General features: G+C 30.7%; 2 protein-coding genes across 19 annotated transcripts in view; one reads left to right on the forward strand and one right to left on the reverse strand.

Annotated features, from left to right (window-relative positions):
- gish (casein kinase I gish) overlaps positions 1-7,908 on the reverse strand; it is a 243,154-nt gene extending 235,246 nt beyond the window's left edge. For 11 of the 13 annotated variants that reach the window (XR_012459914.1, XR_012459915.1, XM_074132812.1 and 8 more), the window contains exons 1-2: positions 7,755-7,908; positions 7,184-7,395 (exon numbers count right to left, since the gene is read on the reverse strand). Coding sequence is in view for 11 of the 13 variants with exons in the window: in XM_074132812.1 (XP_073988913.1) it covers positions 7,184-7,395; positions 7,755-7,798 (256 nt within the window). In the remaining 2 variants the exon portion in view is untranslated. Of the gene's footprint in view, positions 1-7,183; positions 7,685-7,754 lie in introns of those variants that run through there. The other 2 variants (XM_074132817.1, XM_074132813.1) reach the window with 1 other exon arrangement.
- Positions 7,791-23,014, forward strand: LOC141456654 (uncharacterized). Of its 6 annotated transcripts, none has more exons than XR_012459909.1 (17): positions 7,791-7,943; positions 8,204-8,388; positions 8,469-8,616; positions 8,705-8,837; positions 9,649-9,747; positions 9,829-9,996; positions 11,693-11,929; positions 12,085-12,295; positions 12,449-12,696; positions 13,541-13,736; positions 14,037-14,134; positions 14,312-14,494; positions 15,685-15,783; positions 15,863-16,009; positions 16,142-16,302; positions 20,920-21,378; positions 22,701-23,014. XR_012459909.1 is itself a non-coding variant. In XM_074132801.1 (16 exons), exons 2-16 carry the CDS (start codon positions 8,337-8,339, stop codon positions 21,020-21,022), a joined length of 2,283 nt encoding a protein of 760 aa, XP_073988902.1. In that variant the 5' UTR covers positions 7,791-7,943; positions 8,204-8,336; the 3' UTR covers positions 21,023-21,405. The 6 variants fall into 6 exon arrangements, 4 of the variants coding, with proteins under 4 accessions (XP_073988902.1, XP_073988904.1, XP_073988903.1 ...); XR_012459910.1 differs by lacking the exon at positions 22,701-23,014 and adding an exon at positions 17,216-17,300 and having other exon boundaries at positions 20,920-21,405; XM_074132801.1 differs by lacking the exon at positions 22,701-23,014 and having other exon boundaries at positions 20,920-21,405.
- Positions 23,015-23,350: the final 336 nt, after the last annotated feature.

The raw sequence follows: 23,350 nt of genomic DNA on the forward strand, positions 1-23,350 counted from the left end.
GTGGAGCGTCGTCCAAGAAGTCCTGTAAAGCAGTTTCGCACGTTTCGTCATTGCTAGTCTTTTAAGTCTAGTATAAGGGTTCCACGTAAGTCTTTTGTCTAAAAAGAGCCCAAGGTAGCGCACCAGTTCTGTACAAGGAAGAGGAATTGCTGTTGAAGACAGGAGCCCCGCCGGAGAGTAAATGCTGGCATTTCTGTGGCTTCCATTTTAATCCGCCACTTCTTTGCCCAGGAGAATTTAGAAGTAAAATAATTTCGAAACCAAAAATTAGAAATGACAATTTTTTTTTTTTAGTTAAAAGTAGAAGAAAATATGTAATTCAAAATTACACGTTATTTAAAAAAAATGATAATAATAATTGCTGAGAGATATTTTTTGTGTAATAATAAGTTAAATTCAACATTAGAGTCAGACTCAAGAAATACGTCATTAAAACTTTTTTTCACTTAACGCTTATGAGTAGGGAACGGATTCGTATGTATTTACATATTTTTTTCTAGGCAATTTACAGACGTTTTTCAACTAGAAGTATTCATACTGACACTTTTTAAGCCGTTTGAGTCTACTTTTATTTCACATATTTCCACATATTTGGATGTTATCGCATATTTATACATATTTGATTAAAATAAATAAATATTTCTACATATTTAATCGAAATATGTACATATTTTTTCATATTTTTCATTTTGGGCATATTTTTTATAATTGGGAGGTGGTTGACAGGAACTGTGATAATTCATGTGACGTGTATTGCTCATGCCTTGCATCGAGTAGCAGAAACTGTCCGATCTTTGTTCAGTGACGTAGATTCCTTAATCTCCTCGGTTAAAAAAGTGTTTTTAAAAGCACCAAGTCGCATTAAAATGCTAAAAGATCTCTATCCAGACTTGTGTCTTCCACCAGAACCAATATTGACAAGATGGGGTACTTGGCTGGAAGCAGCTCAGTATTATTATGAAAACTACAATAAAATCAAGAATGTCCTTTCACATCTCGAAGACGAAGCAGTAGCGATAAATACAGCCAAGTCTTTATTCGAGGAACCTAATTTAAGGAATGACCTTGCATTCATTTCTGACAATTGCGTATTTCTTACACAAGCCATTACCCAACTTGAGTCCCAAAATGTTCGACTGACAGAAAACGTGTCCAACGTTAAAAAAGTCATCGAAAAGGTGGAAGGAATACCTGGGAGTAAGGGAGATCTGATCAGATCAAAACTGGTAGAAGTACTGAGCAAGAACAAAGGGTGGGAGACCATCTGCCAGATTTCTGATATTATCAGTGGAACAGAAGTCACCTCAGAACATCGTGTACCCTTTACAACCAACGAGATAACTTCTTTCAGCAAGGCACCTATAACATCTGTAGATGTTGAACGATCTTTTAGTGGTTACAAGTCCATCTTACGCCCAGATCGCCGTCACTTTACGTTCCAACATTTGAAATTTCATATGGTTGCAAACAATTTCGAAGAGTGAAGTTTTCAAAATTGAAAATTTAACACATCTTTTTATAAATAGTAAAAATGTTCTTTGTTGTATAAATCATTATAACTTGCCCCCCCAAAAAAAATTCCATTTTCATAAAAAAAGTGTCCATTTTACTTAAATATTCCAGAAAATATTTTAAGAAAATCACATATTTTCCACATAATTGACGAAAATAAATGCATATTTTAATTAAATATTTGGCATTTTTAAATACATAAAAATCCGTTCCTTACTTATGAGTATGAAACAATCGTAGTTTTTGTAGTTATTTAGTTTGCATTAATACTGCAATGTTCATATAAATGGAGAAATCCTTATTTTAAAACACTAATTTAAAGTAAAGTTTAAAAATATTAGAATAATGTAAGAAAAGAATGTAAAAAAAAAAAGTCTAACACACTTCTCTAGCAATGTGCAATGAAGCATTTAGCAGCAGCTGTTGTTCCACAAAATTAAAAACAACTTTAATCAATAAATCTTTTGGAAGAATTCAAAACGGTTTACTAATTTCTAAACTAAGTTAACTAAAATATACATCAATCAAAAAAGTTTGGTAACAACATAGCTGGTTCTGTCATGTTTTGGTAACTGGTAATCGTGGGAATATAACCCCATTTTAGGGCGTGATAGAAGATGGGAGAATTAAAAGCCTTAATTTTTACCATCTCTGCACTAAAACAATGATGATAATTTGTATATTTTTAAATTTTGAATTTTGTAATCTCTCCGGCGAGGCTCCTGTCCAACTGTCCTCTTCAACAGCAATCCTCTTCCTTGCAGAGATTTGGTGCGCTACCTTGGGCTCTACATAGACAAAAGACTCACTTGGAACCCACATGCTAGACTTAAAAGACAAGCAATGACGGAACGTGCGAAACTGCATTACAGGCTACTTGGACGACGCTCCAAATTACCCATTGAACTCAAACGTTTAACATACAACACTATCCTCAAACCTATGTGGACTAACGGACTGGAGCTGTGGGGTTCAACCAAACCTATAAAACATACGGACTGTACAGGGCATTTCAGTCAAAACTCTTCCGACAGATAGCTGACGCTCCTTTCTACGGTGACTAACCTCACTCTTAACAACGACCTCAACATTCCCTTCATAGACCAACTCGCCAAGACTAAATACCAAAGATTCCACACTACTCTCTCTACTTGCTCAAATCCTCTTGTACTGTCTCTCGCTTCCTCTGGCATCCCTAATACTCCTCGCCGACTGAATCGCCAGTCGCCCCGCGACTTCCTTGTAGTCTGAAGACCTAAACGCCATTATTCTCCTATCTCTTCTCTCTCCACACATTCTCCTTTCTCCTATAGAGAGTGCTACCGCTGGGTAGTTTCTCTCCTCCTGCTCTCCTCCCGCATCAGTTCATCGCCCTCTCCATATTTACTTATTGTATACAATGTAAACAGATTGTAAATTACAAAATTAAAAAAAAAAAAATTGTAATAGAAATAGCTGTATTTTAGTTCCCCCCAAATTTCAAATGAACTGCTCGACTTAAATTTGGTGAAAAAAAGTCGCGAAAACTAAAAAAAAATTAAGATGATTTATAGTATTTTACCACTAAAAACTCATAAAGATTTTATTATGAAAAGTAGTGATTGTAATTTTTATTAATTCTTCTAACTGCAGTTAAGTAATTTTACAACAAATAACTCATCACACTGATAATAATTAACACATCTAAATGAATCCTGAAGTATGCGCGTGTAAAAATGAAGTGGGGGAAGAAAAACTATTCTCAGAATTCCTGTTGCATATTTAATAGTTGTGAAATTTAATCTTCTGTAACAGGAGATACACAGCCAGCCATTGAAGATAAAGCAACTATGGACAGCTGGTACACGCACTTAGTAAGTTCGTTAAGAAAAAGTAAAAAAATTAATAATATTACACAGATAAAATAATATGACGCTGCATCATAGAAATAGAATTAACAGATGATACAATATGCTGCAAAAAGCAAAAAGCTATCTCAAGTTTAAATTGTTGCACTTTGCACTGCATTGTATTTTAAGAGTGGGAGGGGAAAAGAAAAAAAAAAAAAAAAATGGTTGAGTATTCACTTATATTTCATCGTTAACATTGTCGCGCTGCCACATAGATTATACAAGCAGTTTATAATAAAGTTACAAAACAACAATGCGATAGAAGTTTGGACCAAAGAAGTGGTGAATTAAAATGAACCCACAACATTAACTCGTTTAAAAAAAAGAAAACCAATCCTATTTCTACTGATGCTCTTCTAGTCCACGGATTCCCAAAAAATAATCCGTTTAAAAGTTATATAAATCAAGTAATGCCACTATCAACTGCTAAGCACAACCTTGAAAATCTTCAAACGCTACGAAAAATAATCTCAACTTCTAAACTGATAAGGAGTGGTTAGACAAGAGGGTTCCATCACAATGCAGGATTCAATAGCCAAGAAGAGATAGGAAAAGCCGACATCAGCATGATTTACCTACTTCAGTCAACAATGGCTGGCAAAGATAGTATAAAGTAATGAAACAACTAAAAAAAATTAAATCAGCGAAATAGCACTACCAAAGTTAATTTTTTTTACAAAACTTATCGTTGGGACCCCAAAAATTAATCAAATTTTAACCATTTTGTGATTTTCCAATTATTCATATAATCAAACCTGAACCGCAAACAAAATTACAAAAAAATTAAAAAAAAAAAAAAAAAAACTTTTTCGAATCCAATTAACCCCCTCCCCCCAAAAAAGTTATTTCTGGTAAAAATTCAAATTTGAAATCTCCACGAAAACAGTATTTCCTGTAGCTGGTAACCTAGTAAAAATACTTTTGTATTTCATTTTATTACTATGATTTCTAAAGATCATGGCACCAAAACTCATAGAATTAATTTTTTTTTTTTTTTAAGGCTAATAGTCCGTCCTTGGAAATCGAAGGTCGATGTACCAGGACAATACACAGCTCTGTCTGCGATCGAGATTTCTCTGATAAGAATAAACCTATTTGAAAGCACTAATTTGTTTTTTAATAGTATTATGAATACTATTAATAAGAATAGAACATAAAAACCTAATGTACTGATCAAAAAAAATAATAATAAAAATTTATAATAGTAAGTATCAAATTGAAAATTTCCGAAACAAGCTAAGTGTTTCTCAAATTGGGCAAAGTGGGAGCTAGAGACCTACAGGGGGGCGATAAAGGGCCCAGAGAAAATTGGGTGGTAGTTGAAACGGTTTAGGGGGCGATGCCTGATTTGCGTTTTTCTCACACAACAGTTCCTTTAATAACAACGAGAATAATTATAAATATAACTAACACCATGAAAGAAGCTAGCTTAAAATACCTTGTTTTCATTAAAAAGCAATAATAAAATAGTAATAATCTAATTAGTTATACGAATTCATTCTTGTTAACTGATTACTCAGAGCAGCTTTAAAAAAATAGTTGCTTTATGTAGGTTTGCTTGTAACAACAGGTATGCAAATTTATTGAATGTAATCGCCGAAAAAATACTGGTAAATTAAGAAGAATTAAAACTGTTTTCAGATAGCTCTAAGCCGAAATAAAAAATATTCTGATTACTTTCAATATAGTAATTAAAATAACTATACAACCACATTTCTACAAATTGCTTGGACCACTGCACGCTGGATTCCTTTGAATTAAAATGTAACTATTTTTTAGTAGATGGTAGTTGTTTTGTGGACAATTGTTAATATTATCTCTCTTTAGGAAAGATGTTTTCTTAAAAAATTGTAAATGTGGCTAAAGAAAAAATATATTAACGGAAATCTAGTTATAAAATAATAATAAACTGAATAAATAATAATAAAATTGTTTAGACACAAGCCGCTGAAAATTGAGATCTCATTACAAGTTTAACTAAGATGTAACAATGAATTCCTATAACCTATAACCAATATGATAAAAAATGTTACTTAACAAATGCCAAGATTAATAATTAACTCGTAATATATCTTTTTTTAAAAATATTATAAACAAGTAACTGCTGTGAAGAATTTCTGAACAAAAATTTATTAACTTGTTTAAAAATAAAAACATTTCAACAGAGAATAGAATAACTTGCAAATTAACAGTAACTTTTTAAGACAAACTGAAACACAGCTAAAATAAAAAATGGAATCCAAAAACATCAAATCCAGCTAAGAAATGCTGACTACTGAACACAACTGTGTGACAACGGCTAAATGTTGAAAGGGAACTTTGTTAGATAAATAAAGTCTATCAAAAACTTTTCTTTTATAATAAAAATAAATTTAGACTTAAAATCTATACTTCTAGCATAAGTTAAGAAGTAAATTAGAATAAGTTTAAACATTTAATCAAATCCAGACTAGTGAATGTATTTATAGTTAAAATTCTAAATATTATTGGTAGAAAAAAAATAAGCAATCACTATTGCAAAATTGAGATATAGATTTCTGATAGGCTTTTCAATAAGAAGTAACCATTAAAATCTCAGGTGATATGTCCCGATTGTTGCATAACATCTTAAGTATTAACTTTAAAACCTTTAAAAGACATTAGCCGTTTAAATTTAACAACTAAATTCCCCAAATTTCAATAAATACAAAAAATACTGAAAAGTTCACAAAACAAGTAACTCGTTGATTAAATTACTTAGATTTGGGTGACCAATACGTATTCTTTATGTCGTCCCCATCAACTACAAAAGAAATAAGTTGACAATAAATTCAAATTTAATAACCAGAAGAATATTCGAAAAATAAATTTTAAACATAATGACGGAGTAAATTGTAGTACAGTTAGGTGTGACTCACTGAGGTTCACAACCCCACCTGTCGGCCCGGGGAAGTGAGCATGTCTATACCTGTGCGCATCTATCAGGAAAAAATAAATAAATAAAATAATTCTACATTTGACAAACATTACTTAAAAATTTTAAGAGGGATGTTGCAAAAAACCATGAAATACAATCAATTATACAAACGAACAGAGTATAAAAACAATTACAAATCTAGGAGAATATTTTGTCAAATACATGTATACAAGAAACAAAGTAACTAGAAACTGGTAAATTTCAACTTTTCAGTTTACTCTCTTTTTTAGCAGGAAAGAATCAGTGACACAAAGTTTATCAGAAGCAATACTATTTAATGTTTTATAATTAGTTAACATTGATTTAATTTCGTAAATGGAACTGTATTAACAAATTATAAAATACACAGCAAAGAAAGATATTACTAACAGGAATCAATAACGTCCAACACAAAGAAATGAAAAGTGAAGTATTAAACCAACTGAAACTTTAACCATCTAAAATTAATATATATTTTCTAATAAGATGAAGTACGCATTGGATAACAAATACTCTAAAAATAAAGCTGAATAACTGGATGAAATCTTAACACTTCACAAAATATCAGAGATGCAGAGATAGTGAAAATAAAAAGAAATAGTCCTATATGTATTACTACTCCACCCACAAATGAAGCACATTTTATCCAACATACAATTTTGTGAAGTTGAACTTTAAAAAATATTCAAATATTAACCTCTTTAAATTTAATTAGGACTAGAAATTTAATTTACAGAAACTTAACTTATTTTTCAAGGTATCATATGAGAAAATTTATTAAGAATAGAATCGTAGGTTAAATATTAATTACAAATAAAAGAATGTAAGAATAAAATTAGGAACTTACCTAGCCGAAGTTCTCCGAAGTTTCCACATCCTATTTTCTTTCCAACTCTAAAATTTGGACCAACCATCAAAACTCCTGCACTACCTGACACACTGTGACGGCTTGAATGCATTGCGGCTCTTGATGTTCCACTTGATTTTGAAAGTCTTTTATTATTTTCGTCTCGGCTATCTTTTTCACGATTTGGCTCTCGTCCTTCTCGCTTCTGCATACTGGTTAAACAAATTTAAATAAAAAGATATGAATTAGACGAGCAAATGGCTGCTACTTGCACAGTTAGGCCCGGGGCCTAGGCTACAAAAGATTTTTGAGTACATTTTGTAGCGCAGCCACTAACAAAGAATAAACACTACTAACACTTAAACACATTTCTCATAAATATAATTACTATCACATCACAAAGAGCACAAATATTCTAGACATTACGTCAATTTAGAGCAACTTTAACCAAGACACAAGACAATGCACTGCTACCTCCATTATTATTTCATGATCCCTATCGCTACAAGCTTCCCCCACTACTAACCTAACGTCATATAACACATTAATATTTTTAATTTTTAACACTCACCTTTTAATAAAAGATAGTTCATTTTTGTCAAGTAATTTTTCCATTTACATTTAAAAAAGTTATTGAATACATTAACATAAACAATTTCCCCGCTATAACTAATAACAATATATCTCAGCTGTTTATTTCAAACTTCAAACCTTTATATTTAATTTTGTAAAAATCTGAATCATTGGACACTTTTTCAAGGTGAGTAAACATTGCTTTTAAAAGCATGCTAACTAAAAAATAATAGATGTTTTCAATTAGAGTACTTACCATTAGTGGGCGTCAATGCGTGATATCAACCTATTTTTTTCTTAATGAGTAATTGAAAAATACGCCTTTTGGATTGAAAATGTGGAAATTTTCGAAATAAATGTTACATTTTTATTGGACTTTGCGACTACATTTAAAAATAAATAAATTTTTAGTTGTGATCAACTAATCAGCTGTTATTTTGAGGTTAGCAGCCCATGGTTGTCACCTCACCATAGCGTTGAGTTTGAGTGGACGAAGGTAACAACAGATGATTGCTAGTTGTCATAGGGATTAGAGGATGGAAAGTAAACAAATTGAAAAAGTTCAACTGTCAGAATTTATATGGAACATCTACAAGGGACATCCTTGAAAGTAATACTGAAAATAAAGAAAGGTAATTTGTTTAATATAATAAGTATAAAGTTTTTCTTCCAGAAAGGTACCTTAGTACTACACATTGTTTTTATTATCTAGGAAAAGGTTTCTCATTTATCTCTTCCCCTATTGTTATTGTAGCTGACTTAAATGGAGTCAAATTAGAAACAGATGAATTGTCGCCTTGTGAGGCACCAATTTTTAATGCACTATTAACGTGGGAAGTAGAAAAAAACTATTTGCGAAGGTGATGAATGAAATTTCGTTCATAGTGAATTGAATTATTTTATTTGGAAGCATTTGCACGTTAGATCATTTTCATTTCCACATTGTAGGTTGCGCAAAACTAACACTGCTTTCAAAATTGAAGGTTTCATTGCTCTAAATGAAGGAAAACGTGATAAAATGGGTTATATAGTCCTCAATTTAAGACAAGCACAAATTATTCCGTCCCAAAGTGATATTAAAGTAAGTCTTTATTCTGATGATAACCCTTGAAAATGAATTTTGGAGATATTTCTTCAAGTAATTTAAATTTTAAATTTTGTTGTATACCCTTTCGCTTTAAACTTAATTTCAACGAATTTAAAACTTATTCTCTATACATTTCACATAGTTTAGTCATAATGCTTTGATTTTATTGCTGCTCACTTGCACAATTAGGTTTTAGGCCTTACATTAATGATGGTGGATTCTTAATTTCTAGATAGCCTCTAAAGTCTCTTAAGAACTTCTCATACATATTCTCTTATTTGCAAATTCAATTACATTGACGTTCCTACTCGAATTTCATTGAATTTGGTTCCTTCAGAACAAACTTTAACTCTCATGTTACATTAGTATGAAGGAAGAAGATTTAAAAAAAAACTTTTCTCATTAATAAAAATAAGATACAACTGAATAATGGTTCATCATTTATAATAACTGCTTCCTTTATATATAATCAAATATTATCTTTCTTTAAGACAGTAAACTATTTCAAAAATGTACATAGCCATCCATATTAAGATAAATTTCATGGGAGACCCTTCTGGAGAAGTTCATGCTTGACCTTAACTTTTATTAGAAAAAAGAAAGTACACCTTACTTTCCGAATCAAGAAAAATTTGCATACATTTATGTTAATAGTAATACCATAGCAAAATATTTTCAGCTATATACGAAAAAGCATCAATTATTACCATTATCATTCCACCATAAGTGTTACTTTTAAAACAACATATATCATATATGCTGAAATTGTGAAATGTAGCTAAATTTTTGTATATTTGTCCTTTAGGAAAATGAAACTTGGCGTAATTTTTTAGGAGTTCCGAGAAAAATAAAAGCATGGCATCCTCAGATTTTAATAGTATTCAAAATTCAAGAAGCTAACACGGTAAAGAAATTCAGTTACTAATGAATGTTATTTATTTTATTAAATTTGTTCTATTATATTTTTTTGTTTGTTTCTTTTTAGGTTGGTGATTGTAAAAATGTTAATCTCTCTCAAAATAAGTTAGCACCTTTGCCACTAAAAATGGAAGAAACGAAGAAGTGTAATTACCTTCAAATTGGGCCTTCTAAATTGTGTTCAAAATTTTATGAACTTTGTATTGACATCAATGAAACTGGGAGTCTTTCTTCTGTGAGTAACATGGAATGTATTTTGTTTCTTAATCTCTTCTACCTATTTTGATTAAATTGCATTTTCATCTTCTCCATTATTAATTTACCTTTACATCATTTTATTTCTCTCAATGCTGTTATTGCCACCCCACACACTTTAAGCAGATATTTTTTTTTCCGAACCATCTCTCCGCTGCTGCCTCGGTCACCATTTATGATTTTCTGAGGCACCTATTCCGACATTATTTTGGGTCCCACCTCGAGCATATTTGACTGCACTATCTTAGCTTGATTTCTTGAAGTGATCTTTTTTAAGCCCTTTATCTTTACTTATTCTTCATTTCTTACTTTTATGACCTAGTTTTTCGAATCGATCTCCTCCAACAGGGCATTTCTGCTGTCTTTATCTTTTATCCTATTTTATGAAGGATTGTCCAGGGTCTCCGCATCTTAGAGAAGAATATTCATGACAACACAGTAATCAATTTGCTTTTTAGTTTCCGTTCAGAAAGCTGAACTCCACAATATTGAGTGCAATATCCGCAATGTTTTCTTCGTCTAACCACTAGTTCTCCTTATTTCCGTTTTTATCCTCTCTTAGTTTCTAATCATTTCAGTTACAAAATTTAAAACTTTGGTAAAATGTTTATTAAATGCATAGCGACACAGTTTTAAGAGAGAGATTACAAAACCTCTCACTTTAATATCTTCTCAAATTGATAACAATTGATCCTATTAATCTTAATCTGATTTTTAACTCTTCAAAGTAATCTGAAAAATTAGCCTACTTTAAATTGTTCATTCAAAAAAGCTTAACATAAGTTAGAATGGCTGAAAGTTTTTCCTTGCTAAACGTAGCGCCATCTGTACTAATGGTTTTCCACTGAAAAATGTTAGCCATTATTTCACCACTTGCAGGAGTACTTAATGTATCCACCTTTTTGCAACTTCTGAATTTAGTGTATCCAAAAGCAGCATGGTTTTCTACTACTTGCTTTCATCAACAACATATTATTAAAATTTTTGATTATTGTTTATCAATACAGAATATATAATAAGAACCCAGAATAGAATTAATTGCTTAAGAGCGATTCTAACTAACTATAATCTTGTTATCCATCTTATAATCAAAATTTCATTTCCCTTTCTGCACTTTTGTCCCAATTGTTCATTTTGTGGGGAAATTTTCGAAAGTCTTATATTAAGATTTCCTGAAGTACCATTATTCTCCAGAGTAAATTGACTCTCATTCCATTCAACATACCGAGCACTTAGTTTAATTTCGTAATTCTCAGTCATGATATCGTAACAGCCATCATATCACGGTGCTTTTTTCATTGCATTGGCGTCCTGCTAACAGGTAACACTGCAAGCTGTAAGAAGCTCCTAAGTAAAGAAAAGATAGCTGCATATTAACTCAAGATTTCGGCCTTGGAATCCAAAGCACTTACAACTTATCTGATTCCTCTTGAGAACTGCGCACGATAGTAAAGCTTTTATTTCTGAGTTTTTCTTTCATGGCGGAAAATACCAGATAGTTCAAATATTTATCTTCTGAATCTAATGACAATTGGATTGTCTACATCTTGTTCGGTTCTCTCCCTATTTCCAAAGTCCAACTTAAATAACTTCCCTTTTATATAAATTAACATTTAAACTTAATTAAAGTTCTTATCATTAATCTTTTTATTTTAAAAAAAACTATTACTGTTTAGATAATTTCACCTAATGATATTGGAACACCATTAAAAATTCAATTTCATATAATGGGCATGTCTTTGATCACCAAGGAATTCTACGCATTCCAAGGAATTTCAAATAAAGAGAAATTTAAAGTGCAAATCAAATCAGAAATTCAATTTTTAGCAGCATATTTTAAGCAGTTTCCTTTCCTTACTTTTTATCTGATTTGTGGCGAAAAACTAATTGGTTCAGGTTCAATGGGCTTACAAGTATGTATATTTTTTTTTTAAAAAATTATTTATTCCATTCAATATTATTAACTTAAAATAGTATCTTAGTGATTGATTTGGCAGTTATAAGATTTTTTTACTGTTTAAACAATTATTTACTTTCCATTTATTTATTTGCTTCATTACTTTTGTAGGATCTGACAGATCTGAGGGAACATTTTACAGCGTCCAGTAAGGAAAAAATAACATTAAAATCTGTCGATGGAAAAGAAATACACATTACAGATAGTTTAAGTCCATTTCTTAAAGTTGAAGTTACTTTAGTTCCTATGTTATCTAAAATAGAAAGTGATACTGACTTGGTAGTGAATGAACAAAATAATGATGACCTTTCCTCAACTATAGGTAATTATTTAATTTATTAACATATTATATAAATTCATATTATTTATTTGATGGATTATTTTAAAGTTCCTTCTAATATAAAAATATTTTATTTGCTATAAAATCTGTTTGATGAAAGCGATGCTAATAGATATTTATATTTTTGACGAACAGTACAGCCTCAGCTATTACTTTCCTTACAAAAAGCTGGAGAGAAATTAAATCACATTAATGTTGAAATTGGCGATGATCTACTTCAAAAAGAACCTAGTATTTCTTGTGGTTTCATTCCAGAAATTCAGTTACCAAATTATGTTGAAAAAGATCAAATTGCAAGTCTTCAATCTGCTAAACAACCTGATCTGGAGAGACACATTGAGAATACTTGTAATTCATCTTCACCAACTGAAGCAAAGCTACAGGTATTTTGTTGATATTTACTTTTTAGATTTGTGATCATTTTTTGGTTAGCTGCCAGCCTTAACAGTTTGAAGAATATATTATATGATTGAAAAATACCATCAAAGAGATCTTGATGGGGATATTCATTAATAAACTATGTGGAAAGTAAAGTTTCAAAGATCATGTCCATCAAACGAGTGCTAGATCTTTCATCCTAATTCGTACTGATCTCTAAGTCACCATTTGTGGCTTTAAGCATGGCTAATTGAGTAAAACAATCTCAGGATGATCTTCATGGTTAGCCAATTCGGAATACCCTTTTAATTTTATAATTAGAGATTTTTTTTTAGAGCAACAATGAAAATAAGTTATTTGCAAGGAAAAAATATTTGCCTTTTTAATTAAATACACAAAAATTGTTTGAGAAAAACAATAAATATAACTAAGTTTAAAATGATAATTGGTGTAAATTTATGGCATCTTTGAAAATTCAATTTCTCAGACTTTCCAAACCTTCCTTTTTCTCGACAGGTTTTTTTTTGAACTGGTTCATATTGGTGTATTTTATTTTTATTCGAAACAATGGTTTCCAGGATAGCTGACTGGAAGTCAGTTACATAAGTTTTTAAGCGCAATTAAGTAAATGATAAAATTGTTCAGTTGATTACTGAGAAAATTCATTTAGCGAAGGTTATTTTTATGGCTTTTCGCCATGATTATTTTGGTTTAAATCCTTGTCTCTCGTAGTTGTTGTAGTAATAATTGCAAACTTATAAAGTTGAGCATTCAATAACTTTTCCAAATTTATAAATAATTAAAATACAACATTTGTTTGATTTTGTTATTTTTCCTTTTTATTTTTAGAAAGATGAAGAACTGCTGCCGGCTCAAGCAATTAAAATTAGCAGTACAAATGATATTAATTCACCAAAAGATGCTCGAATTACTAGTAATAGTTATCAGCACCATACTTCACCTCAACCCTGTAATCAGACTTCAGCGGGATCACCTCAGTTCTGTCATCCATCTTCTTCAATAGGATGTTCTCAGAGCATTGCAAGTAAATATAGTTTTTTTTTCATTCGTATTGAAAATTTATTGAATCAGCTGTTTTTAAAAAAATAATATAAAAAAAAAGTTAAAAATTACATAATATTCAGTCCATGGATGTAACAAAGTGTATGAGAATATGTAACATACAGTGTACCTCATGTAAAACCTGGACTGAGCTGAATGGCCCTCATTTAAAACAATTGATTAGTAATACAGATTTTTCAAAAATCTTTAGATTGAATTTATATAAACAATTATACAGAAAAATTTATTTGTATTTTATATTATTTTATTTGTTTTTTTTTAGATGCTCTTCCCAAGATTTATGTTCAAGAGTTGGCCACTAAATACATAGAAGAACTGGAAGATTGGAAGGAAAAGCAGCAAGAGATGTTTAAATTTGAGGTTAGCTGTTAAATATTTATATTATATTCTAGTGAGTTTATTTTGGATAATAATACACATTACAGTACTGTTTATAATGCAGCTAGTGCAAGATTCTTTTTGTTTTGATGTTATTTTTTTTGCCAAACATAAACAAAGCTCAAATTATAGCAGAGACTAATTCTATTTTTATTTCAGCTTAAACGAAAAACAGACAAGCACTTAAATAAACTATCATTAGAATGGACCAAAAGGCAGCAGTCTTTAGAAAATGTATTGACAGATCGACTCGAGAATTGTCAATCTTTAAAGAGTAGACTGGAAGAAGTATTGTTGGAATTAGAAATAAAAATAGAAAATTTAAATAAATTGGAACAAGAGGTAAGAGAAGTGTTATTTGTTTCCCATTATAAATTATGTTTTTGAACAAGTAGATTACTTAGAGTTTCTGCATTCATTGGACTGAATAGCAGTTTTAGTGGGCTGCAACTGGACTCCAACCTTATCTCTATTTATTGTACTTAATTTCTGTAAACCAACTTTGAGGCAAGGCATTACCTCCGTTTTCCTTTGTCATTGCTTGAAACAGTTTTTGAGGCCTTATTTGAGGCGATGTAGTGTAAAAAATTGAATAATGTATTTTTGATAAGTTGAACATTAGGCCATAGGCGTGAAGTCTGACAAGAGTAAACTAATAGTAAAGTAAAGTAATCGCCTATTTTTACAGGCGCGCTTTACGTCCAACTACCAAGTAGGTGTCGTTGATGGAGGCGACTAGCAAACATACTTTACTGTAAATTACTTTTATTAACCTTTAAATAAAATCCAAGGCCTAAGTCGAATCGAACCTAGTACACCAATACATATTAGCTTTACAAGTCTTGCCTCTAACCGCTCGGCTACCGTGGCGCCTGCAAACTAATAGTTCAAACAGATTGCTCTAGAATAGAATAACTGGATTTCATTTCCAAATGGATTCTTCTACTTTTTTTTTTTCAGAGATACCCTCCATTTGCGGGAGCAAGATAGGTAGTTATAATTTTGCTTTTTCCCAATGTTATTCACTACTAAATTTCTAGGGAAAGCAGGTCCTAAATTAATGACACTTATTTTCATAAGACTGCCGCGAGAAGTTACTTTAATTTTCAAGAACTCATAATTTTTTTTTTTTTTTTTTTTTTTTTTTTAAAAAAGTAGTTCCTAAGCTTCAATAGCGCAATAGACTATTTTTTTTTTTTTTTTTTTTTGTAAATTAATGATTCTGCTATCGATCGCTTTACCCAAAATGAACTTCGTTCAAGCAACCAAATTCATTGCGAAAACCACAGTCGAAAGGAATAAAATGTTTAGAAAATAATAGTTTACGTGCACTAAGTAAACAGTTCATGCGCAATTTATGTAAAACCAAGTTATGTGTGCACAATGTAAATGTCTTAAAGCCCTGAAGGTGACCTTGTCTCTTCTAGGTCACAGGTACGATGTAAATAAACGTTTAAACACTGAAATTTTCACTAATTTTCATTCCTATCAGAATTTTATTGAATTATTGTTCGTATTGTACTTTTTTAAAGTTGCTTGTTGGAAAAAGTGAATTAGACAGAAGATACACCATGAAATTTAGAGAATTACGAAAAGCATCAAAACAGCATCAGCGGGACATGGAAGAAAAGGTATATTTTTTCCCCCATTTTTGTTTATACTTAAACTTAAAATTTTGTAAGAAGTTTGTTTACATTAAAATATTTACAGATTAAACGATCAGATTTAGAAAAAACGGAAATTAAAAATAAATTGAAAGAAAAAGAGTCTGAGATTAGTAGATTGCTACAAATTATAGCATCTGAATCACAATCAAGATTATCTGTTGAAGAAACGAAGAAATTGTTGGCAGAAAAAGTTAGTTTTCTAATTTTCTAATTAATACTGATCGAATATCATTTTTAGAGAGTTCATGAAAAGAAGTATAATTTACCAAAAAAAATAAATGTCCATTAAAATAACTTGAATATATTTATATTCAATATTTAGGAGGTGCTAGAACAGAAGCTAATATATGCTATCCAAGAAAGGAATTATTTCAAAGAGCAGTTTAACTCAACTGTTCGTGAGTGTGAAAAATTGAAAGAAAAACGGGAAGATGAGTATAAGTGGCGTATGAAGAAAGATAAAGAAGGCTTGCAAATCATTGGGTAAGTCTGAAATTCATTTAGTCAATTTAAAAATAAACAGGGTGTTCATTTTAAGACGGCTCAAATGCATTTTATGCTTAAACGGTTGATCTGAGCAAAAAATGGTAGAGGAAAAATTTGTTGCCCGTCACCTCTAGTTTCAGAATATGTGACTTGATTTTAGATTCCTGCCCGCATACCCGGCTGACGCGCGACCAAAAGTGAGGGTTCGCAGTTGACCCCCATTTTCGTATACACAGTTTTAAAGAGTATAAAAAGTTATGAAAGAAACCGTAAACCGCAATTCGATATCTTCAACATTAAAGGTGTTAGGCCATTTCAAAATCTGGTATTTATTAATCATATTTCAACTTTTTAACTTGTTATCAAAGAGAAAGAAGAGCACGCGATAGATCATTTTTATGTATTTTTTCATCCCCTTTCTACTAAGAATATTGCCAAGGCAGTAAAGCTAGTATTTTACTTAATATCGGGAAATAAGTCGTTTTCCGAGTGATTTTTCTAAGTAAAATCAAATGTTAAGAGCTTTAGATGTTCTCAAGCATACACAAAATGGCTAAAAATTAATTTTACATCTGTTACAAACAAGAAGGTTTAATAATTATTTGGTAATTTTTGGAGAGTTGCGTTTAATTACCAAAAAAAAATTGGAAACCTTCTGCCACATATTTAAGTGCACAATATCTTTCATGTAAAGGATCAAACTTATTCCTTAATTTATGAAATAATGCACTTTACTCAACATGTGAAGCATGTACTGTGCCTTCAAAGGTGTCTCCTCTGGCACGCAAGCCAGGTTAGCCAGGAGGTTGCCAACTGCTCTCTGTATCTGAGGAGGCACCTTTGAAGGCACAGTACATGCTTCACAAGTTGAGATAAGTAAAGAAAAATGCAATAATCAATTACCTTGCAGGCCATTTCAGTGAAATACATTTGAATACTCATATAAATATGTTATAATGTACCTCGTTAGAATTACAATGAAGAAATATTGAACAGTAAGTAAATCATAAGGGGTAAATTGAATCAAAGTATATTTCTTCTTAATAAATAAAGTAAATCATTAATAGCTAAGAAATTTTGAAAACGGAAATACTGCTTTTTTTAAAATTTTTTATCCAAGTGTTGAAAGTAAAAATTAAGAAATTTGAGAAAACACAATTTAAACTGTATCAAAGTTAAAAATGAAATATTATCCGTTAACTAATTCAGAACCGCTTTTGAGAGAAGTCTTTCAATTTGTTCAAGATAAGATCGAGACTAATTCCCTAAGTCATAGGACCTAGGCTACAAGGTTCCCTTAATCTACAATGCAAAAAACCCTCATTCAATCCTCACACTAGATTGTCTTGGACCTACAAGACGTTTTATGTAACTTCTCAAATCCATTGTAGATAGGTTTAGGAACTTGTTTTTTTGTATTGCTTCAACTCCAAATACCATCAGTCTGCATTCCCCAAAATAGCTTGCGCTTTGCTTTTTGATTAACCTTTTTTTTAATAAATTTGAATTCTAGCAAGTATTAGGTTATTAGTTGAAGCTTGACAAGAGACTTAGATTCCTTATAACCACTTTTTTGTAAAATATTGAAATATAGAAAAATCCTAACGTTGACAGGTTTTGATCTAACGTAGTATTGGAAGAGAGAATAGTACCGAAATAGAATCCCAAGTTTTAGTTTTTCACGACATTTCGTTTTTGAACTAAACAGTTCACTATATATCTAGACCATGCTCTAAAAAAAAACTTTTTAACGTTTAGGGGACCATAAAACATTTCTGAGAAAACTCAATTTGTAAAATTTTCCACAATAGCAATACTTCCTTTTGCTCTAGACGTGAGAAAAAGCAAAAATGAAAGGAACACCTGTTAATGTTCATTAAACCTAACAAATTGTCCTACATTTTACGTTGTGATTTTTGATCGATATACTTATATAATCACTAGGGTGGGTCAAAAAAATCGACTATTTTTTTTTTTACAAGTGCAACGGAAAAATGGGTTCCTAGACACCTTAAAAAAATTCCCACCAAATATGAGCTCTTAATTTTGAAGGGAAGATCCTCCGCATCGCAGTTTTTCATTTTTTTTTTAGTCCAATAGAAAAAAATTCATACCTCTCTATTAATTGACTGTACAAAAAAATGTTTCGAATGAATTTTGTAGGAAATTTAATGTTCTACAAAAAAGGTACCTTATATTTTTTTCGTAAACCTCGCCATTTGAAAGATATAAAGGATTTAATTTTGATTATTTTATGACAAATTCCATTTTTGTTTATGAATTTTATAACTCGACAATAAATGACTTTTACGAAATGCAAAATACCAATTTTTGTTGGAAATTAACTGCTCTATAAAAATGGTTTCTTATGTTTTGGCGATAAAATTAACCGTTCAAAAGATATTCATCATCAAACTTTCATGTGTACGGATTTTAAAAGTTTTTGATTAGATATTCGAAAAATTTCAATTTAATTTATGATTTTTAAGAAAATTTACACGAATTTTAGTTGTTATCGATTGAGAAACGTCAAAATATTTTTTAAGTTTTTATTTATGTTTAAGTATATTTGTCTCGATTTATTATCGACAATATCAAATAATGCTTTAAGTTCGTTCTGAAATTTTATTTCATTTTTGCATCGTCCTGATGATTTTTTTCGCGCAAAAGATTTTTGCAATTTCAAGCATCGATTATGATAGCGAAGAATTTTTTTTATTACACTAGTCGATTCACTAGTCGGAATCTGGTTGTTTTTCCATAATTCAATAACTTGATCAGCTGCATTTTTGGCACTTTGTTTGACAGAACATTTCAAAACTTTGAGCTGATGAAAGAAAACACTCATAACCTCTTTCACTGTTGGTAACTTACGTTCTGAAAGTTTTTGCACAAGTTTTCCGATCAAATGAATTTCTTTATCCATATTTTCGATAAATATCAAGTTAATTCACGTAGTAACCACAATATTTGTAAATAATTAATCGATCGATCACATATACAAGACCATAAATTTTGGAAACACTAAAAATGCTGTAGAAATAAATGTATACAAACCAACGACAACATAACGATGAAGTAAAAAGTAGGTGGTGCTAGTTCAAAGTTCACAATTCAAACAGATGAAATAAAATACGAAACAAAAATTCTCTAGAGAAGAAATTTTCCCTAGGATCTCGTGATTTCTAATGATTAAAACTAAAATGTTTAGAATAAATGAAGAAAAATTTTGATAATTTTGAAAATAAAACTCAAATAATACTTATATTAATGACAAGAAATGAAATTTATAAATTAAATTGAAATTTTTCGAATATCTAATCAAAAACTTTTAAAATCCGTACACATGAAAGTTTGATGATGAATATCTTTTGAACGGTTAACTTTATCGCCAAAACATAAGACACCGATTTTATAGAGCAGTTAATTTCCAACAAATATTAGTATTTCGCATTTCGTAAAAGTCATTTATTGTCGAGGTATAAAATTCATAAACAAAAATGGAATTTGTCATAAAATAATCAAAATTAAATCCTTTATATCTTTCAAATGGCGAGGTTTACGAAAAAAATATAAGATACCTTTTTTGTAGAGCATTAAATTTCCTACAAAATTTATTCGAAACATTTTTTTGTACAGTCAATTAATGGAAAGGTATGAATTTTTTTCTATTGGACTGAAAAAAAAATAAAAAACTGCGATGCGGAGGATCTTCCTTTCAAAATTAAGAGCTCATATTTGGTGGGAATTTTTTTAAGGTGTCTAGGAACCCATTTTTCCGTTGCACTTGTAAAAAAAAAAATAGCCGATTTTTTTGACCCACCCTAATAATCACGCAAATTTGCCTAAACTAATTTCACCTTCTTTAAGTAGGAGTAGCTTAATAATACAGCTTTAAGTGTGTTATTCCAGTTGTTTTATTTTACATAGGTACGTGATCTCATTCTACACCTCTTTTTAAAAAATTAATGGTTGAATCCGCAATACCTGGAATTATTTGTAATGATTTGAGACTGTCGGATAAATATTTAAATCTAGGTTTATTTAATTTTTTTTAATTCTATTAATTTTTCAAATTTGGATTTAATTTTTGAAGCAATGCATTTCGAAAAGGCAGACACCCATATCAACTTAATTATAAACAAAAATAAATTTCTTCTTTGCATCAAGTACTCACCAACCAAAGAGGTCGGGTTTGTTACAATAATTATAGTTCGGACTGTAAGTGGGATATCCCTAGTTCGAGACCATAGTATACTTATTATTTGTTCACGAAACCTAATTTGGTAGTTGGAAAATAAGTTAAAAAAAAAAAGACAGTGCAACATTGCCTGGACTACCTTATCAATTTGTTGATCAGCGAAGCTCGATGCAAGATCTTTCTTCCAAGATCACAATTTCAATTGTTGTGATTATACTATGTTTTGTTTTTTTTTACATTAAGCAGCCATATTCAACTGATTAAACAAAAGATTTCTAAGTAAATTTATGATCAAATAGTAGTAACACGAATCCAAAGAAATGTAATCTTTTGAGGGGTTTATTGCGCTCAAGACGCCTCAGATTTAGTAAGAATTTGTAATAAGTTACTTTTTTCTTTTCTTTTTTTTTCAGTCTAGTTGAAGAAATAAATAATGAAGTTGATGAAATGAGAAAAGATCAGACTACATTGAATACTTTACGAAATGAAATTATCAAATATGGTGTAAATACCTAGTAGAAGTAAGAGATATAGATCTTATGTCTATCGAAACTGAATTGACTCCTAAAGAGTGACTGGACACACTAATAAATAGTGTTTTTAATAATTTTGTCACTAATTTTGTTAATCAGGCCCGAAATCGCAAAAACAAAAGTTACGGTTTTGGAAAATTAAATTGCCAAGAAAGGACTGACTTTGGCACTTTTTCACTGCTAATTTCTGGGGCCAAAAAGTTAGATCTTTATACAAGAATTATCCAAAAATTAAACATATAATTTAAAAAGTAAAAACTATGTTTGTAACCAATCCGTCCATTGTAGTCAATTAGCTCATGGTCCTAAAAAGAAAAATAAGGTGATTTATAAGCATATGTAAGTAAATATATATATATATTTTTAGCTATTTTTTTAGTGGTGGTAAAAAGAGGAGATGTTTGTTGTGAAATTTATAATCTTTCTATTAATTTGTTATTTTATTAATACTAATTGTTAACTGGATTGTTCAGTATGATTAGTTTTATGTTTTCAATCCATCATTCGTCAACAATTTATTATTTATTATATGGTAATACCTATCATTCCATTAGGTGCTAAAATCTCGTCCATTTTGTAAGATAAAATATTAGGAATTACTTGACTTTTGATTGTGGAAAAATAATAATGAAGTTCTTTTGAAAATTTGGTTAGTTCTGCCATACTGGATAATATCGTTGATTTTATCTTTCGTAGCACTTACGTTAATTGTATCCCTATCATCATCAGAGGTTTATTAAACAGTTTTATTGTGAAGAATTCGCCTTCATAGCTACGTTTCCGTCTCACACTGCACTTGTTGACTCAATTCGAAATTTTAACTGCTCATTTAATTTTCGGGTTACATTATGTTGAACGGTAGGTCCATACAGTTGAATTAAAGGGGTAATTTTAAAATCCTGCTCCTTCAGAAATGTGATTAGCCAAATTTAATTTAAAAAATGTATTGAATTAGAATACATCTACTTTGTGCAATTAGTATCTTTCTAATCACAATTAGAGTCCTAGCCTTCTCAATGTTTTGTGCAGCTGCTTTCCAATTGTGGACACCCACTTGGGTTCCTAGCATTACTGGAGACACCATTCTGCCATCTTTATTTCGGCCTCCTGATCTTTCTTGGAGCTACCTATTGGGTCCTATTTCTTTGTTGGCAAACGGAATCAATTTATTAAAGAGAACGTTTGAAAATATTTTATAGGCACTGTAAATCTAGTTCCAAAAGCATGCTTATTATCATGGCAGCTATCATATAATAGATGTGGGGTCTTTTATTCAAGAATTCCATTACTAGTCCAGCGAATTTCCTGGATGGCAGCAAGGTCAATATAATATTGGTCAATCTCATTAAGAAGGGCTTGAAGTTCTCCTAGTCTTTAAAGGAATAAAATATTCCCAAATCCTATTTTTAAGTTAGTTAGACATTTCCGGGGTTTATTGCCAGGTTCCAAGAAGGTAGCACCTCACCAGTCTGGGAGCTGAGAGCTCTGGTCACCCGCACTCCTTAAATTTTCATTATTACAAGAACCTCCAGACTGGCTCCTCCAACAAGTGCTATTTGCTAGGGACGTTAGCTCTAGAATGTGTACTGAGAATCCCTTAATGGATTATTTAGGGGTGTATGTGGAATGTAAGTGTTATCTGGAATTGTGTGTGCGTTTAGGTGTTGGTGTACCCTTTTAGTCGTCTCTTACGACAAGCAGGGATTACTGAAGATGTACTCTAAATCCCCATCTACAGGGACAATTTGCAATGAGTCTGTGATGATTACAAAAAATTCTATGTAGCCGTTATCAAGAAAACTAAAAAATAAGAAAACAAAACGATTCAGAACAGTGGAATTTCCAGTTGATTGCTTTGTTCATAGGGCGGCATCTCAACAAAGTATCAAGCTTCTAAGAAAAAAACAAATCCATTTTAACTAACAGTCAATGCCCAAAAAATAAATAACTTTTTTTTTTTTTTTTTTTTTGTATTCATCACCTAAAATATTAATATTGTAAGCAAAATAAAAATCTCAGGGGTTTGCTATTAAATAAAAAAGTGAAGGCTTCAGTATATTATAATTATTTTAATATTGTTATTTGTAATTATGTACATTATACTTGAAAGTGATATTACAATTGTCATGAATAATAAATTTTGCAAATATGATACATTTTATGTAAATGATGCATAAATAAAATGAAAAAGGTAAAAAACATTGGCTATTACAACATCTTCCCTACCCACGAACGTTCCCACTTAACCTGGAACTTATTCCCAATGCCCTCCTTCAGTCTTATATAAGAAATATTGGGGCAAGAAGAGATC

The sequence above is a fragment of the Rhodnius prolixus genome, unplaced genomic scaffold, assembly GCF_049639745.1.
Source record: "Rhodnius prolixus isolate KJV_2025 unplaced genomic scaffold, Rpr scaffold_10, whole genome shotgun sequence".
NCBI classification, from domain to species: domain Eukaryota; kingdom Metazoa; phylum Arthropoda; class Insecta; order Hemiptera; family Reduviidae; genus Rhodnius; species Rhodnius prolixus.

Excerpts from the sequence above, each read along its gene's own strand:
- LOC141456654 (XM_074132801.1), top strand. The coding sequence starts at position 8,337 with ATGGAACATCTACAAGGGACATCCTTGAAAGTAATACTGAAAATAAAG. Across the intron at positions 8,838-9,648 it reads CGTCCCAAAGTGATATTAAA|GAAAATGAAACTTGGCGTAA; the intron begins GTAAGTCTTTAT and ends TTTGTCCTTTAG. Across the intron at positions 16,303-20,919 it reads GAAGGCTTGCAAATCATTGG|TCTAGTTGAAGAAATAAATA; the intron begins GTAAGTCTGAAA and ends TTTTTTTTTCAG.